This window comes from Triturus cristatus, chromosome 3_2, assembly GCF_964204655.1.
Source record: "Triturus cristatus chromosome 3_2, aTriCri1.1, whole genome shotgun sequence".
Taxonomy (NCBI): Eukaryota; Metazoa; Chordata; class Amphibia; order Caudata; family Salamandridae; genus Triturus; species Triturus cristatus.
In genome coordinates, this window is record NC_140584.1 from 1,177,511,515 (window position 1) to 1,177,531,541 (window position 20,027).

At 46.9% G+C, this 20,027-nt stretch overlaps 1 protein-coding gene across 2 annotated transcripts in view; it reads right to left on the bottom strand.

The window, feature by feature from the left end:
* CFAP65 (cilia and flagella associated protein 65) overlaps nucleotides 1-20,027 on the bottom strand; it is a 684,907-nt gene that overhangs the window by 6,774 nt on the left and 658,106 nt on the right. For both annotated transcript variants that reach the window (XM_085650063.1, XM_085650062.1), the window contains 2 exons: nucleotides 14,102-14,242; nucleotides 11,863-12,222 (listed from right to left, as the gene is read on the bottom strand). In XM_085650063.1, coding sequence (XP_085506189.1) covers nucleotides 11,863-12,222; nucleotides 14,102-14,242 — 501 coding nt within the window. The remainder of the gene's footprint in view (nucleotides 1-11,862; nucleotides 12,223-14,101; nucleotides 14,243-20,027) is intronic.

Below are 20,027 nucleotides of genomic sequence, written 5' to 3' on the forward strand. Positions count from 1 at the left end.
GCTGTACTTTCACGTTGCACTGTATAGGGGCCCCAACTTGTCTCCCCAATCCTCTCTATGCGCAGCATACCACGGCGAAGTCCCAGGCACAGACGACCCCATAGCAGTTCACCGTGCCGATATGTCGCCCCAGTAAACACCGCTATGCACCTCTGAGCTGGGGTGACGAAAACATGCCAGGGAGTCACTACGTCATCATCAATGAGCCCCTGCAACCGGCCAGCCCCTCCGTAGCTGCTTGCATCTGGGCCCCTCTCGCTACGATCAGGCCGCCCAGCTCAGCTCACCTCCGATTGACATGCTGGCCGCTTCGGAGCAGCGTGTAGATCCAGGCAGTTCACTTATAAGCCCCACGTCGGCCCTATTTCACAAAACTGGTGGTCACTTACCCGTGGCCGGTCGCGATGCAGTGAGCGTAATCAGGGGCAGGGAGCTCACATTGACCGTTCACATCCCCCTCACCGATCCTCTCCTTGCTCGGGACGGTATCAGAGCTCCATCCGCCATCTTGAGGCGCTCCGGGCCATCCGCATCTCACTGTAGTCGACTGGCACTCAGATCTTATCACCCAGGCATGCAAGAGGGCAGCTTTACTCATTACAACAGATCAAATCCGTAGCTCCAGGGTCGCACAGCGTTCCCATTACAGACTCGGCTCCAGACGTCATGGGACCATTTAGGATGAAATCGATCACCAAACAACTCGTTTTCAGAGTCTCTGCATACCATGGACACTCCGGTGTCCAGGGCGCCAATTGAAGAGCACGGATCGTCTAGTGCCATCAGGATAATTGCCACAGTTTCAGGGCTTGGCATGGAGCTCCTCTAGCTCGCGTCCGCCATGCTTGGCGGTTGGCCACGCCCTCCCACCATGGGCATAGTTAACACTAGTGTACCAGGTATGCTTGTTCCATGGCCCAGAAGTCTGAGACACTCGTTGCGCCCAAATTAGTACTGCTGTTTACTATCCAACGGAAGGGAGGCACTTTCCTTGATTACATTAAGATCCATGTTAATCTTTCCATTCCACTGCAATGTTGTTGCTCATGGCACAATCGTCGGTGCAAAAATTACATCCATATCATTTTTAAATCCCTTATCAAATTTGGAGAAAGTAGTAGTCTATAGGGAATTAAATGCAATCACCAATCACAACTGCTACTGTCTACCATTAGAATTAATTTGTGTACTCCTGACTTGATGTGCATGATCTTGTATATCGTATCCCAACCTCTCTTGTAATGTACAGCATTCCACTGCTTCAAAGCTAGGTTTGCGCTACATAAATACTGATACTCATCACTTCCTCACTGGGGGCTAACATAGATACAGTGATGATTGATATAGGACTACTATGAGGTTATGTCAAGCACACAGACAACTCCCTAGCATGAAAAAGCCTTACACAACTGCTTACATACACAGCTACAAGAACAGATAGAGTGGCGTTGCTGGAGTGCAAAGTGGTGGACGCGGAGGGGCTTTCTAGATGTAACGGCAGAGTGGTGAGCATTCCTAAATGCATTTAAAGGGGCACCATGATAGGCTACCCGGAGACAAGGCTGGTTACTGAGGGTTCCACTTCAGGGACTAAGGGCCTGTTTTTCAGTTTGGTGGAGGGTCGCCCCATCACGAATGTGACGGATATCCCATCTACCTTATTACATGTCTCATAGGATATAATTTCCTTGTAATAAGGCGGATGGAATATTCGTCATGTTTGTGACAGAGTAAACCTCTGCAAAACTCCATATCATGTGTTAAGGTTTACACACTCGGTTTGGCTCACAGTGTGCCAGCTTGATGATTGCAACCGGGCTCACCAACGTGACCAGTGCTAATGTATTTGCCCCATTAATGTGATAGAGAAGATATTTTACAGAAAGCTCAGATACTTGGAAAGCAGAAAGTGCACCTACAAATCTATTATGCTACTGCATTATTCAATCAACCAATCAATCAAGCTTTATTCGACAGTTGAGTCATAAAATCACATTACAATCATTACATAAAACAGTTAGGGGCATATGCATCAACCAAACTAATACCGATTCCTTAATAGCGAAAAATAAGGAATCGCCATTAAGGAATCGGTAATTGGCATGCATCAACAGATTCGGTAAAATTTAGCGATTCCTTAAAAATCGCTAAATTTACCGATTCCTTAATAGCGGGGCACGCAAACGGCCCCACTAGCAAATAGCGAGTTCGGTAATACCGATTTGGCTAATAGCGAGTTCGGTAATACCGAATTAGCAATTACCGAATCGGTAATAGCGAAATCGCAAATTGCCGCGTCGCACCGGGAACAGGCTGATGACATCACCAACCAGGAAATACTGCTGCCCCACCCACATAGCCTCGACAGAGGAGCAGACAGGAGCTGGAAAGAAGGACAGGCTGTGCAGAGTGAGGCCACACAGATTCTGCCAGTCACAGCACACATCCATCATGTCGCAGGAAGTGCCATCCAGCGCTGAATCTGCACGCAAGCGCAAGAAGAAGTTTTCAGACAGGGAGCTGGAGTACCTCATCGAGGGAGTGGCCAGCAAACACGACCGCCTCTTTGGCAAGCTGTCCCTCAAGGTGCCTGAGACTGAGAAGCGGCGCATCTGGCAGCGCATCCGTGAGAGGATCAATGCGGTTGGCGTCACTAGCCGCAGCATCGACGATCTCAAAAAACGGTGGTATGACCTCCGGAAGCGCGCAAAAGAGAGGATTGCTGAGAGGCTCCGGGAGGCAAGAAGGACTGGAGGCGGAACAAGCACTGCACCATCCAACACAGCCCTGGAGGACCTTGTGGAAGGGACGATAGAGCGGGAAGCCGTCGTGGGGGTGATCCAGATGGACACGTCCGGCGCAGCCACAAGTGCCCAAGGTAAGATGCATGCCTGTGCCACACCCAGCATAGCGTAAATCCATACCCATGCCCCCAGCCCAATCTCACTGTGTCTGCAGCTCTGGCACAGACAGTTCCACACATGACACTACTGCATCTTGGGAGTTGTAGTCTAGTCAGCCCAGAGTGCAGGCACAGGCGTAAATCCTCACACAACACATATGTTGTACATGGCTGTAGACTGTTCATTTGTTGGACCACAGAGGGACATTGATGGGTACAACACTATGTAGGTGTAATCATCCCACTAATCATGCACTGTTTCACACACAGATGCATCACCTGGGGACTCTGACGACAGCGACCAGCTGATCATCTCTGAGACACCCGTGGAGTCAGACCAGGAGACTGTGCAGGATGCGCACGCACCGCCAACACCTGCCACCCCACCAGCACCACCTCCACCAGCGCCACAATCATCGGCACCAGCACCAGTGCCACAAGCCAAGGCACCTGCGCCACAAGCCAAGGCACCACCACCTGCGCCACAAGCAACGGCACCAGCAAGCCAGCCTGCAGCCAGTGCAGCCACAATACCGCAGAGGCACAGGCACCAAGTTGCGCCCTTGCAGGAGATGGCAACCCCCCCCCCTCAATTGGCACCCACGCAGCGCACATCCACACCACCTGCTGCACCACATGGAGGCTCAAGACACGCACGGCGTCACAGGGCCCGTCGCAGTTCCGTCTCCTCAGCTGACCAGGATGTCCCAACAACCTCTGCAATTGAGGAGAGGATGCTGCGCACACAGAACCTGCAGGGAAGACATGTGGCTAGCATCAGCTGCAACATCGTGCGCCTAGCGAGGGAGATGCGCGCCATGACTGCAGCAGTCACCGACATGGGCTCCGCGGTCAGGGACATGGGCACGGCGGTCAGGGACCAGACCACTGCGGTTGCTGATGGCAATGCTCAGCTCAGGGAGGAGGTACGTGAGCTCACCCGTGCCATCAGGGAGGGCCATGAGTCCCAGAGGAGGAGTAACCGGCAGCTAATGTTGCGTTCTGCCGCCGCTACCAAGGCCATACAACGGCACAGCAACTGCACCGCTGTGTTGGCACGCCGCACAGTCTCCCTGCAGGTGGACCTTGGGCACTTCTGCGGTGATGTTGCCAAGTCACTGAGACACATCACCACTGCTGTGGAACAACTTCAGAGCAGCACATGCAGTGCTGCAGCATTGGGAGGGGATGACACCAGTGAGGCTGCCTCCAGTGTCAGCAGCGTGTCACTGGCAGAGGCCAGCACCAGGCGCCGAAGTTCGCGTGCCTCCACGGGGACAGGCCGTGGTGAGGGTATGGATGCACCTGAGCGGAGGCTTGGTGTACGTGGCAAGCGGCACTAGAAATTTGTACATGCTGCAGGTCCATGGTGGAGCAACCATGGCCATCCAATTATTCTGTTTGCACAGGCCTGACTTTAAGGAACCTTTTATTTACATTTATGCAATCGGAGCATGATTCACAATGCTAGTTCTGTTGCACAATCCTCAGTGCTACTGTGCATTAAACAGTTGCACCCAACACCAACTTGTAATGTCTCATTTTACCCAGGGTCAAAAATGATTTTGCGTTATGTCTGTCCGCCTCCTATGGCCCTCTGCTGTGTTTGGGATGTGTGCCGGTCGTCGTTGGGCGGGTGGTTGGTCAGCCTGGGGGTCGTCATCCCTGTCCACCTCCATGGGTATCCCCCTTCTGGTGGCAATGTTGTGCAGCATTGCACATACAGCAATTATTCAACAGCATGTGTCTGGTTGGTATAGCATTGCGCCGCCAGTCTTGTGGAGGATACGGAAGCGGCTCTTGAGAATCCCAAAAGTCCGCTCTATCACATTCCTCGTGCTGATGTGTGCAGCGTTGTAGCGATGTTCCTGCGGGGTTGCTGGATTGATGTATGGGGTGAGTATGTATTCCCGCAGGGCGTAAGCACTGTCACCTAGAAGATAGAAGCATAGACTTAGCATTGGTGATGTACATACATGTGTGGTGTTGGTGTGGGGAAGCGTAGTTCTACTTACCTAACAGGAGTCCCTCTCCAAATACGCCATTGAGTAGTCGCCTGTGCATTCCACTGTTGCGGAAGATGTATGAGTCGTGTGTGCTCCCTGGGAATTGTGCCACTAGGTCCGTTATGATGTTGTTGGCATCGCACACAACCTGCACGTTGATCGAGTGGTATGACTTGCGGTTCCTGAAAAGGTACTCATTTGCTGACGGAGGGCATATGGGGATATGCGTGCAGTCGATGCATCCAATCACATGTGGAAATTGTGCCACCTGGTAGAATGCCTGTTTAGTGCGGTCCAACTGCTGTGGGGTTGTGGGGAAGCTGATGTGTCTGTGGAGCATTGTCAGCATGGCATCTAGGAATTTTTGGAAGAAGCGTGACAGTGCGCTTTGCGAAACACCTCCAGCAACCGCAATTACCCCCTGGAAACTCCCAGAGGCCAGTAGGTGCAGGCTGCATAGTACCTGAACGTGCGCAGGGATAGCATTTGTCCGGTGGGTCTGGTGCTGCAGTAATGGTTCCAGGTCTGCAATCAGGCGCATGATCATAGCGCGATTGAGGCGATATTTCTGGTACACCTCGTCCTCATTCTGGCCGAGCAGGGTTATGCGCAGTCTGAACACTCTCTCCTGTACCCTTCTCCTGCGCTGTCCTGCTGCATTGATCCGCATCCTCCTTGCAAGCACGTAGAGGGCAGCCATTTTGGGGGAGCCAACAGGGTCTCCTGGGCCAAATTTAAGGGTTTAGTGATTGCCTCAATCATTTGCACATGTAGGAATATTTTTTTTTTTTTTTTTTTTTTTTTGTGACTTTACCTCCAGGTTTTGATTCCCCTTATTTAGCTCTGGCAAAATAGCGATTTTTGGGATTTTCGGTATTAGCGAGTTTTCTTGCATTGGGGTGCGATTCGTTATTTGCTATTGGCAATTTCCGGGAGCTAATAGTGATTTCGGTAATTGCGGATTCGGTATTTAGCGATTCGGTAAATTAGCATTTTTGGTATTAGCGATTCGGTATGTTCGAGGTTATTTATTTAGCGATTCGTTATTTGCTCGGGTTTTGGGTTGATGCATTGGGATTGGGTATTTTTAACACAATACCGGGAGCTATTACCGAATCGGTATTTTACCGACTGGATTTTGGCTTGATGCATAAGGGTGATTATAAATTATCTAAAAGAATTAAAATTACAATTAAATCTCTAGACAACCGTCAAACAAGATTTTTAAAAAAAGATGCAATTAAGCCAATCTAAAAAAGAACCAATCCATTTACTCTTGTGTTACACAAGTATTAACGTGGCTCAGTTTAATGGTCGTACTGCTTTAATTACCAACCTATGTTAACTACATCGAGTGTATTCTACTAAGTGCAGGTTTTTTAGGAGGGGGGATTTACAACATGCCTCAGAGCTTTTGACCTTATGCCCAAGCCCACCCTAAGAATTTAGCCACGGCTATGCAAATTGGAGGTGCGGAATCTGTGCACAAAATACGGAGAGCTATAGCATATCTTCTAATGCCGAGAAGGTACTACGTACATAGGACAAAAAAATAGTACGTGTCCTACAGATTCACATTCTTCTACACATCTGTAACATTTGTCATTTTTGTTTCCTTGGCCCCCCCATCTGGAGGTGAATTCAGCAACGGGTAGAGGATGGGTGGACTTTTAGATCAAAAAATCGACATGATAAATGGGTGGAGAGACCTTGTGAAATTTCTACCTTATATACCCATTTCCAATACATTGTTTTCAGCTTTTCCTTAGATGGGAAAACAGCATTTACAAGGTTATTCCAAAGTTCAATCAGGCCTATGCTACCCAGGAGAGATTTAATCCCATGCAGCCAAGGTATTTTGTGGAACGTATCAGATTTTATTAAATCCACAAAGCCACTCCTGTAATGGACAAGTTCACCTGTTCACCAAAGCCGACGCCAATAAAGTATTGGGCGGAGCTTCACAAGATGTTCAAGTGGCTTTTTACCAAGGTCCAATAATAGAGGTCGCAATGGTGTGCTAGAAGGGAGATTTGTAATCTTGCGTAAAAACGCATTTTCTAGCACCATCAGGCTGTTCAGATTACCAAAACCCCAGAGCTCAGCCCCGTATAGGCATGAGCTCAAAACCATCGTCCCATAGACTTCTAATACTGGAGAGATTGGTTTTGTAAATGAGGTTTTGAATCTAGAAAGAAGAACACCTGATTTTTGCTTGTGTATTAATGCAGCACGATCTAGTTGGCAGCCCCAGCGCATATCTTTCTGCAATGTAATGCCCAGGTATGTAAATGAGGAAACCTCCTCCAAGGGTAGCTTATTCATATAGATCCTTCCCTTATAAGATTTGTGAGCATTAAATGACATGAACTTCGTTTTTCCGGTATTAACTTCCAGGCCCCTCGCTTTGCAGAACTCTTCAAAACACCCAAGAGCCTTTTGTAGACCACTTGGGGTCTTGGAAATAATCAACGTATCATCCGCGAACATGAGGATGGGGATACGTACTCCTGCCAGTACCGGCGCGTCGGTGGGGGTCAGCGAGAGGAAATCGGCCACCCCGTTGACAAAGAGCGAGAACAGGGTCGGCGCCAAAACGCACCCCTGCCGCACGCCCCTGCCAACCGGAAAGTCCTCTGTCACCTCACCCACACCCCCCCAACGCACCCGGGCGACATTTCCCTCATGCAAGCGGATAACCACGGTGAGAAGTTCAGGTGCAATACCCATTTCTCTCAGGACCTGCCAGAGCTTTCTAAGTGGGACCAGGTCGAAAGCCGCTTTTAGGTCCACGAACACCGCATATAAGGCGCCTTTTCCTAGGACCACCGTCTTCCAATACAAAATAACAAAACGGAAAACTTGGTCAATGGTACTTATCCGAGATCGGAACCCTGCCTGCATTGGGCTTAGAATTTCCCGGTCTTATGTCCATGTTTGGATCTCATGTAGGAACATTCGGCCAATAATCTTCTGTATCGAATCTATTAGGCTGATTGGCCTATAATTACCCGCAATAGACTTATCCCCCTTTTTAAATACTGGGACAATTTCTGCGCCCTTCCACGAGGAGGAGATATCAGCTCCCTGGGCAATTGCATTAGCAAGACGCATAATATAACTAGACCAAAGGCGTCTATCACCAGTAAACACATCCGCAGGAATTCCATCCATGCCAGGTGCTTTACCCCCAATCACTTTATCTAAAGCCCTTCCTACATCTGTTAATGAAAATATTGCCTTGTCATAGTAGACATGGCTAAAAGTCTCACTGGGAATTTCTTCACAGGGTGCGGCATACTGAGGTTTGAAATAATCAACCCACGCATTCTGTGCCACGTTATTCTGTGGTCGCTCTGGTATGCCACCCCTATCCCATTTGTATATATCCCAGAATTTCTTGCTGTTCTTGCGCCTGCAAGCATCAAGGAGATCCTTCCACATTTCATTATCCCACATTTCCTTTGCCTCCTTCAATGTCTTCCTATAGTATGACCTAGCAGATCTTACCAGTAGTGGGTCTTTCAGTTTAAGTGCACTGCCGAGTTCAGCCCGGGCTTTCCTACAATGAAGATTATACCATCCCTCTTTATTGTGGTGCTTGTAGGTTCTTTTTGAAATGGGTTTGACAAAATATTTCCTCAGACCCTCAAAAAGCCTATTATGAACTTCCACCACAGTCTGGCAAGAGCTCCGGCCCTCTACAGCTATACCAGGTACTTGTAATGCACCAGTTACTTCTTCATTAATTGCTGTCATAGTTTTTAGGTCTTCTACAATCCTGTCCCATTTGAAGTAGCGCATATTATTGGACACAGATTGTTCGGGCTCAAGAATACCTTGCTGGGATGGTAAATTACCAAGCAAGGACAAATCAAATAGTGAGGCAAGTGGGTGGTGGTCGCTCTCAGTTCGATTGACAACCTTCATATCTCTAAAATGGGGCCAGAGCCTGACATGAACAAGCAGATAATCTATTCTACTCGCCCTGCGGACATTATCCAAGGTGTTCATCCCACGTTTATCTGACACACTTCTGCCATTAGCTGCTCTCAAGTGATTGCCTATGCACAATCCTTTTAACTGGATTGCTGCCTCTGTCCACCTTTTTACAGGAGCAATCTCGAGGGATGGGATTCTCCAGCTAGCATCTTCTTCTGCTGTAAACTGTGATATATTGTGACCCAAAGGCTCAAAGGAGGTGTTAAAATCACCTGCTACAAGGGGTAGAGTATTCAAGGGCAAGGAGCTTATTGTGTCTTCCAGTACCTTTACGACTAGAGACTTTTTGCCCCCCGGTAGGCCTCGTGCATATACATTAAAGATTTCCAACTTAATCCCAGACTTGGAGGCAATCTTTACTGATAATATATCTTCACTAATTCTTGGGCCTTGGCTTACTCGACACCCCAAATCCTGCCTTAGCCATATAGTTAGTCCGCCAGACGGGCGGCCTCTTATACTTTTTAATGCTGGGACATAAAAGTTGAGGAATCCATTACAAAACACAGGATCTATTGACCAAGTCTCCCCCTCATGAAAGGCCTTCCCATTGCCTTCCTGAACCTGAAGGGGCCAATCTTAATACTAGACCTAGAGCGGGACAAATAAATCCAACCCAAACTGATGTCGTGATCCAGAGTGTAAAGACACGTTCCGCTACGAATCCCAAGGGAAAAACATTACCCCTAAATAATAGGGGGAATACGAAGAATCAGAGACCTAAAAGGAAACGTGGGGAATCGGCAATAGGAGGGCAAAACGCGAAGGCAAGGCGAACTATCTCTGAAGATACCTCTGAAACGACCCCTGCCCCCCCTGGAAGAGCCACTGCTGGCCATGAAGACGGAGCATCAATATTCCCCTCTTTGATTCCATCTAAGGAGTCGCAAGACCTAGGAGATGACTTTTGGGGAAAGATAGAATCTATTTTCTATAAAACATGTCTTCCAATATATGACAGACTGGATGCAATAGAAAATAGACTGGTTTGCTTGGAGCTGGCGCACTCATCAGCACAGACTCGCCAAAAAAATGCTAGTAATTGTCAGGCGTCTGTTAAGTTGTCTGCCATGCTGCCTGACAAAAGCCCTACAACTGTTAATGTCGCTCCAACTTTTACTCCTACCGTAGCTAAATCCAATTTACCAACATCGGGGCAGGAACCTCGGGTTAACACTAAGAACACTACATGTAACGCAGTGAGTGTAGGGAGTGCATTAGCAAATGGAAGTCCAGTAGCTATGCTATCAAGGAGGGAAGCACTTAGCACTCCAGCAGTAAGAAAATCCCCAAGTATACACCTCCCACCAGAGTCCACACCCTATGTGGTGATATTGGCAGGGGTTAAACCTTTGGGCTCAGATAAAAGGGAGGATTACAGGGAATTGAAGAACAAGTGCGTGTTTTGGCTTAACTTAAACCGCCCCTTACCCCAGCATGTTTCAGCAGAAATTCTTTTTGCCAGACGAGTTAATTGGGTAGGCCCAAAGAGGAAAACAATAGCAGGAGATTGTATAATAATCAATTTCAGAGATAACAAGGCAGTGGAACATATCTGCAATTGGCGGAAATCAAACTCTTGTACCCGTATTCTCTCCTTGCCCTTGTCCTTTTTCTACTGTGATCACCAACAGCTTAACCCAGAAGATCGTAGTCAAAGAGGTTTTGATATTTGGGCCAGGAATAATAGAGGACCTAATGTACAGCATGAGATAACTGGGTCTTCTGGGCTGGAAGACTGTGATTGACGGCCAAATCATCCTGGTAACAGGAATATAACAACTAAACCAACCAAAAATTTTGCAGAAAAAGGGGTAGACCATCCAAATATAACTGAGGTCGATCAATCTGGTAATGAACTTAATCTGTCAGTCAGGCTGATAACAACTACCAGATAGGAGCGGAAAGCCGACTGATTACAGGGAAAGGGGTGGTGCTCCCGTTAAACTTTCCTAGTGGTGTAGGAGGAGATATTGAGCATGGTATTAAAACCAATGTAGGCACTATTACTAAGGACAACCTGGCTTATTTAGAAAGGGATAGCTTAAGTCCTTTATCATGGAGCTTAGATACTAATAAGGGGGAAAATAGAGAGAATGGCCTATTGTCCATAATATCTTGGAATATCGCAGGTCTAGGCCCTAAAATTGCCTACTCCGATTGGATGTTTTTTTAAAAAAAAAAATTTATATATATATACTGCATTACTATTACTACCACTATCACATCAAAACTACCACTATTAAACTCTTATAACGCATAAAAATTCCAGACCTCTGTAATTGCTGAAGCAAAACAACTGTAGCTTCCCAAGGAATGGAGGGCACATGTCAAGCAAGGACATTCTGCGATTTGTCAAGCAAGGACATCAAAAGGGACAATATAACTTAGGCAATGTATTTTAAATTGGCTACACTGAAAGGTAGTGTAAATTACTTTACCACACAGAAAAGCAATCCAAGGTGCAGCAAATGTGCAGGATTTCCTCACATGCACATAACAGATTCAAGATGGACAGCTGCAGTTCATCCTACCTTCAAAAATAGAACAGGCACCGCAAGAGCAACACAAGTGGGCATTTTCCTCACCTGAAAAACATCGGCTGAAAAGGCAGCATAAAAGTTGCCTTGCACATGCAGAGCAAATAGAAGCACAGGAAACACCAGTGCATGTTTATCTCACGTAGTTACACCATTTATTTTCTCCCAAAAATACCAATAAGGGTTCCCCTTAGAAGGGTGACTATTGTTGAATGTGGTAGGATTCAACATCTCAAAGTGGCAGATATGAAGACTGCAATTCCCAAATATCAACTTGAGGTCAATACCTTAAATTATCAACCTATTTAGGACACATCACTATACCAGATTTGCTGAATCAGAGTTACAAAAAACAGCATTTCTGACGAACCAAATACTCAGTCTCTATGGCCGTGACAGAGGGCTAGCTCACCTTTTAATCTTCTCTCGAAGATCACATTCGTAGCTCGGCTGATGCTGAATGCCCTTTTCTGGTGTTTCTCCAGTTAATGTATCCCGAGTTACCGGGGTCCTCAAACCTAGAGTAGTGTCTTCGGGATCTTCCTCTTCAGTCTGATCCTCGTCAAGACCTGGTCTTTCTTCTGGTATTTCTTCCCTCTGGTCATCCTCTGGCTCTAGAGGGGTCGGCGTCTCCCCAATGTACGCCTCAGGAATGAAGTGGCTGTCGCTGGCTGAAGCAGGAACGTCAGTTAACAACTGGCTAAAATATGGCAGGGGCTCCTCTTGGCTTAGGACCAAGGCATGTTGGAAGTTTGTGTCATCCAAGAGATTTCTGAGGAAGCAAAGCACAATATAAGCACTTAGCATGCGATACCCAGGTCAAACGTACAATACCTAGTGGGAACAAGTGCGACTTCACAGGGAGACTGAGAAACCAATATGAATTAAGGCTGTACATTTTAACCAAATTCAATGCAATGCAATTTATAAAAAAGGCTGATGTGCACCTAAGAAAAACAATACAGCAAGTATCACTAGCTTCCTCCAATTCATTACGGACACCTTTTCCAGTCGTAGGAGTTTGTTTGATAACCTAATACATTATAATTGTTGTAGTCTTGTTTTGCTTACACTGAACTAATTAGATTAACATAGCTGGAATCAAAGATTTGTAAATGAAAAGTCCATACACATCTGCCACAAGACACAGAAAAAAAACTTTCATATACCTTTCTCAAAGGACGTAAGAGGAAGAAACTAGGGCACGACAGCCTTAGAGGCTGCAGTCATGTAAAGTGGAAAACTAATGATGCTGCTATAAGAGCTCCCAGGTGCCCAGAATCCCATCATGCTCTCTTAGTGGCAGTTGCTCCAGATTTTTGGGCTCTTGCTGAAAGTATCCTGGATCACTGAACTCAGCTTTTTCACTTAAGATTCTTTTCAAATCTTTAAACAACATGTTTCTTTGAAAGATCTCTATGGAAGGGTTTTTAGTGGCCAGGGAGAATAGGCGCTCAGCTAATTAACGCTAAATAGATTAGAAAAAAAAGTATAAGTATGGCGCAACCAGGCGAGGGGATAAGCCCTGAAACCCCTCAATTTATGTTTGGGAAAGTCCTTCACAATTACAAATAAAGCAAAATCCTGGGCACACATAATTGTAGACAAAACAGTATGTAAGTTATTACAGGAACTACAACAAAGTAGCCACAATTATTTCGAAAGAAACGTCTTCTGAAGGGTTGGATATTGTTTAGTCTTTATTTTTCTTTTGCATAGAGCCAACGAACAGAGGGAAACCAGCTGACACGTGTCCACAACCGGGAACACAGTGATCGGCCGTGAGGTGTCCCGGCTTACACGCCTCAGATCTTTTTACTTATTCGAAGATCTCTGTTACACAGAGTCTCCCTCACGGCGCCTACAACGTGGAGTACTACAAACACTACGACTACAACCCAATTTTGTCCATTACTTCAGGACTTCAATCTAGCGTGCCGGATGATTCCTTTCACCGGCCTAAGGGTATCCCTAGAGTCAACCAAATCTGGTTGAGTGTTCAGCCCAGCCGGGTTGGAATTATCACCGGCTGAGCGACGACCAAGACTACTATCCTCTGTGTACAGCCCTGAGGAAGTTGCGGAATTACCTTCCACACGCGACGAAACACGTGTCAGCTGGTTTCCCTCTGTCCGTTGGCTCTATGCAAAAGAAAAATAAAGACTGGACAATATCCAACCCTTCAGAAGACGTTTCTTTCGAAATTGTGGCTACTTTGTTGTAGTTCCTGTAATAACTTACATACTGTTTTGTCTACAATTATGTGTGCCTAGGATTTTGCTTTAACATTTTTCTTTGACACTTAGCTATATAGATGGAAATGTGTATTTTTATTGAAAGTTTCTTTGTAAAAGTATATAAATAGAACTGGCCAGCATTGCCTATTGTATATGCTGCTTACTTAGGTTTCTTCAAACAAAATCATTTTAGGCCTTCTGAGAAAGGCAAACGCCAAACATATTTGCTCTGGGATCCATAGAGGGGACTAGTCAGTGCTTATAATGACCAATGACCATCCCCTGAAGGAGTAACATAGTTCCTCAAAATCATCACGCTATAAAAAGTATGACTGGATGAACACTGCACATGTAACAACTGAAGCATTCTGGGATGCACTCTACGTCTCGTCTCAGTTCCGTTGGGTCTCATACCTGATAACCATGGCCATGATATCGGAGGCAAGCGCCACCTCTCGCACGGATGGCTTGGAGGGGTCCTTTTCTGTCTCTCCAGTCTCGGGCTGCAGGCCGACCACTACGCAAGGTTCATCCTTCTTACTCTCTTCTGGCTTCCTGTGACAAAATCAAAAAGTGCTGTGAAAACATAAGAACATGTCTACAAGCATCACTTGGAGACGTGCTGTGGACCATCACCAATTATGATGTATGTTCCATGTCTGAAGGCGATGTACCTTAAAGAGGAAAGAACACCATTGCCAAAAAACAGATGGAGTCGAGTGCTCCACTACGATACAATGAACATCCACTGTGACCTGGCCCCTCCTTCACGTTCGAACAGTTGCTCACTGGCATAGATTTGGAACAGCTGTTGATGTAATGCAGGTCAAAGTATCCACACAACCTGATCTGCAGCAGTTCTTCTTTCTATGCAGTGTTATGTTAGAGTCTTTAGTCTAACACACATGGAAAAGTTACTTGGTTGACACTACACTTCTCCAATGTTTGCATCTCTCAGAGATTTACATGCCTAAATTAATCCTCATTCTCAGCCTGAGAACTTTCTGTGGTCAAGCTTAAAACATCAGTGGCCACAGACTTGTATCACAGTGCTTCAGTCATGCATTCTGTGCAATCTCTCCACCTACGTTTTGTGTGTCCTGAACTTTGACCAGCTTCTACACCACCAACTGCTCAACATCAGCTTCAGATCTGGAATGGACATTCAGAGTCTGTCATAAAAACTTGTGAGCTGAGGACCCTGCTGCTGCTTTGCAAATGTGCTGACGCTGAGTGGATGGTGCTGCAGACGGTGCTTATATTTTATTTTATTTATATTTTCTTCAAGCATCCGTCTGCAGCCCCCCCCCCCCACGCCCAAAGAGAAGGATCTATTGTAAGATAGATGCCATGTCACCCACCCCTTCTTTCAAATCGCTGCCTTCCTCGATGCCACACTCTTCTCCTCACTGTACCCCCACCTCATTTTCCCCAGCCTGGTTTACTTTTACAAACACATTCTCGTCCCTGGAGGTTTGACTGACATAGTGGCATATTTCTTCCCTTTTTGAAAACAATGTGTAACAAGACACTAAAATGCAGAGTAACATTTGCTGGCTCGAGGAAGGAAAAAGTGGAATTGCTTTGGAATGTGATCTCATTTAAATCAATGGAGTAGCCAATTTCTGGAGAATGATGAAGGTGGGGGTACTGCTCACGCAAACATTTCCAGATCTAGTCTGATGCCTGGGGAAATTCAAAGGTATGGAATCGGCAGCTAGAAGTCTCTATCAGATTTTATATTTTCCCAGAAGTGATACACACCTAATATAGACATCTGTTTTATTGGATACTCACTGACAAACTGTTTCCCAGCAAAATTCAGCAAAAACAACACATTTTTACTAGATTCTAAAACAAGTGTTTCTCTCACTCAGTGATTCCCAAACTTTATTGGCCTTTGGCTCCCTTGACTAATTGACCATTAGCCACGGCTCCCTATTACATTACTTTTTTTGGTGGGGGTGGTGCGGGCTTGGGGGTTGTAAGATGTAAAACCAGCCCCCATGTCCAGACTGGTTGTAGTGGGCACCAAGTATTTTCCCGTTGGGACGTAAGGGTGGGGGCGGTTATGGATCCGTGGTGGCGGGTTTTGATATTAGGACCGTATTTGCAGCAGTGCTGCAGTATCAGCCCCTGGCAACAAAACTGGCACCGGCGCTTGACGCACTAGCACCCCCCAGGGTCCCCTCCGTCCTCCTTCATGCCGACGCTTCTCACAGTAGCATCTGTGCCCCCCTCCAAGCTCACCTCCCCCCGGGCTGGTCGGGAAGAATTGCCAGGGCTGGTTTCTGTTTCCAGTCCAGCCACCCTCTGTAATACTTTCATTTTAATCCCTGAAGTAAACTGGGATGAAGGTATACAGAATGGTGTGTGCAATCCAAAGATATTTCTACTCTCTCATTTCACAATATTTCTAGCATCTCGGGCCATGTTGTGACTACAGCAATCTGTTTGCTGTTTGTGTGCAATCAGTTTGGAGCAGGACACATCCGGCCAATATCAGCCAGGGGCATAGGGGTGCCATGGTGCACAGTTTGGTAACCTCTGCCCTATGCAACGGTTCCTACCCTCATTATCTGCAGGTGATATTCTCCAATTTGTCTAAAACCCTAGTGAGAACATGATGCACATGGTAAAGGACGTGATCAGGATCCCACTCCCCAATGACTACTAGGCTAGGATGGTACTGCACTTTCCTTTGACTTGGAGGAAAGAATGAAATATCTGGGGATTGTCATCAATAAAAACAGCTCTTAGAGACAGTTATGGACTGATGACTTGAAAACTTGCCACAGAAGTAGAGAGATGGATCCGACTACCCCTAGCTCTGGGAGGCAGAATCATGCTTACAAAAGTGGTAGTACTGCTCAAACGTTTGTATTTGTTCATGCATATACCCATTGTAGGAGAGTAGGATCTGCTTCTTATAGTTACCCCCACTGTTTTCGACTTCGACTGGCTGGGATCCTGCTATCCAGGACCCCAGTCTAGCTGCTTTCTCCTATAAATTGATTGCATGTACTTTAGGTACACTCCAGAATGGATTCTGGGGTACCCTTATAAGACACTAGTATATGGTATACAATGTACCTAGGGTATAGGTACCCCAGAGGCCTCTCAGGGGCTGCAGCATGCATTATGCCACCCCCGGGAGACCATTCAAAATGACACAACAGGTCTGCTACAGTAGCCTGTGTAAGGTGGTACATGCACCCCTTACTTAGATATAGGTTCACTATATCTATCCTAATCACTGCACATATAAACCTATCAGTCGCCCCTATGGCAGGCCTTATCAATCCTGAAGGAGGGGTGCTGGGTTTTATGTGAGAGGGTGCCCATGCATGAGCAGAGCCCCTCTGCAGCTTTCGGAACCTATATTTGCTAACTTTAAAACGGCTGCATGGAAACATGTCGTGTTTGGTGTCAAACACCTTGGAATCATACCTCCACACCAGTAACTGGTGTGGGAGGCATGATTCCACCCTACTAGAGGGAGAAATATGACAACACCGGCACACCCGGTACCAGCTTTCCAAACCCTGGCATCACAAAATGGATGCTGCCAGCATCATACAAGAGTCTACCCTCCTGCTGATGGACGAAACTCCGGCAGGAGACGGCTGGACAATGGGTTTCCTGTCACAGGGAGTTGTGACCACCTCCCAGACAGGCTTTAGTGTATTGGGGCTGGGTGGGTGCACTTTGAGAGTGCTTTGATGTCTGCACTGGGGGCACATTTGGTGTCCCTGTGCATAGTCCAGCGCAAACTGATTGCAGGGGCTATCAGCCCCTGCTCTGGGGCTAAACTGGACAAAGGACATGGGTGTAGGCACCCCTCTGCCCTGACCCTCCCATAGGTGGGTCCCCAGAATTTGTCCCACCCCTATAAAGTAGGAACCCCTGGCTACAGGACTCTAGATTTACCTGGACGAATCTCTGCTACAGAGACCAAGTACTTCAACTATCTACACTACGTTGGATGACCGAAGAATCTCCCTTGGAGTAAAGGAGTTACTCCCTTGCAAGTCAGGCACCTGAAATGCATCTGACCGGTTTGCATCTACACAGCCCCTGATGGACTCCGAAGACTTTGCAACACAGGAGGTGGGTTCCCAAGCTTACCCGAGGTCGACTAGTGCTCTCAGTAATCCTGAGACCCGCATCCCTCGTGGGGACCGTGCAACCCGTACCCCTGGACACCACGCACATTTGCTGCAGCATATGCTTTTTGGCAATCTCTGAGGCTGTGCTTTGGGCTACTTGTAGTCCAGACCCCGAGCAGTGATTCCACCAAAGATTACCAGCCTACACTCCACGAGTGTTCCATGGGCTAGTGTTTTGTGATACCTCTCGTGGTTCCTTCACGATCCCTGGTCTGTCGAACTGTGGGTCCCTGAGAAGGGAACTTTAACTTTCAGTGGGCTTTCCTGGTTGCTCCAGACCTGCCCTGACTCTCCATCACTTGGGGAGTCCCCAGGACCTTACTGGTCCACACCAAAGCATCTTTTCTCTGATCGTGTGGGTTGCAGTTGCCAAGGCTTGTTGGTCTCCAATCCGGACACTGACACCCCCCCAGCACTCGACATCCTTCGTGGGACAGCTCGCCTGTGGATTTTGGTCATCATTGATGTCTCCTGGTCCCCGTGGCTGCAGAGTCAAACTTCACCTCTTCGCACCTGAAACACCAGACATCGGTGGGTATTCATCTACTGAGCCCCAGGTCACCCTGAAGTGACCCAGACTCTGCTTTCAGGTTCTTCTCAGCTCCAATTTAGGCTTGGATCACACCGGACACTTCTCAGCTTCCCGGCAGCAGCTCTTTGCAGCATCACGCCATTGAAAATGACGAAGATTCCCGACACCATTCGACACCTATGCACCAGGCTTCCCTGGGTTAGGTAACATGGGTACTCCGGTGCTCACATGGGTGCTGGCCTTAGAACCTTCTAAGTTTGAAAGGGTTTGCTAAAAGTCCTCTGCTAAGTGTCCTTAATCTTTAAAGTTACAACTGAGACTTTCCCATAGGATTGTACGGAGCTAGGGGCTGTGTTCTCACACTGCACGCGTCCCCCTTGGGTCCCTTGTGTCACTACCTTGGGTGGTTCCTTGGGGGTCCCAGCGATTCTACGTGCTCTAGGCACTGTGTCTAGTCAAGTCGTGGTTGTTTTACACCACTTTGTTAATATATGGTTTGGTCCCTTCCTGGGTCCCACTATGTATTGTGCTATTTACTGTCGTTCTAGCACTTTAATATTGTGTATCTTGTTCTCTAATCTCATAAAGAGGTTAGTAGAGAGTGTATAGTAATAAATACATATATTTTATATATACCTTGTGTGGATCTCCTTTCATTTGGTCATTCAGGAGGTTATAATCTGGTAAACCAAGCTGCTTTACATTCCTTCAAGACTTAGCCTGAAGGCTGCTCTCCATAGCTACCACTAGGGTAGCTTTCAATAAAGGTTGTCTTTAACCTAATCATCAATAAGGGTCGTTTGGACTGGTGCAAGGTGCCCACTATAACTAGTGGACAGCATACACCAGGCCAACTTCTCACATTGGTGTGCAGCGTTGGGATTCAAGCTTGCTATTGCTTTACCAGATAATCTCATAAAGTGACTAACTGAAAACCACTAAAGGTACTTAGGTACATATAAACAAGACTAGAATAAAGTAGGTTCTACTGAACTTAGAGTTGGGTAAGTCAAGGGTCTAGCACACCCTTTCTCCAACTCAAGAGAGTTTAGTAGTTCCCACTAGGTTAGGTAGGTGCCACACCACATAACACTAGTATGTCTTCTAGGGCAGAAGCCATTGGGGCTCTGACCACTAAGTATGACCATATCCCATTCCAAGAATTGAGGAGTATGTGTACAGCTAGGAAACTGAAGACCGGGAAAACCCCCAGAACTCAACGCCTCATAGAGGCTTTGCTTTTAGATGACCTCAGAAAGACCCCAGGGTCTGATGAGGCAGGCAAGTTGGGTGGGACAGCAGAAGAGGAAAGGTCAGGAGGTGAAAACCTCTATGACCTGGACTCCTATGCTGGCCAGGAGGATCAAGGTGATTCTAAAGTGGACAATCCAATTCTTCCTGAAGGTGAGGGCGAAGGCCTCAGTGGCCTTCTATTTACCCCACCTGGAAGGGTTAACAATTTACCAAGACAATCAAGATCTCCTTTTCAGGAGTCTAATCATTCTGGTACTTTGTAGGGAGCTTCTCATAGGACTTCTTCTCCTAAAAGGGAGTCCTCTTATGAGAAGAAGTGCCAACTGCTTGAGTTTGAGAGAGCTAGGCTCAGAATCAAGAAAGAGCAATTGGCCTTAGATAGGGA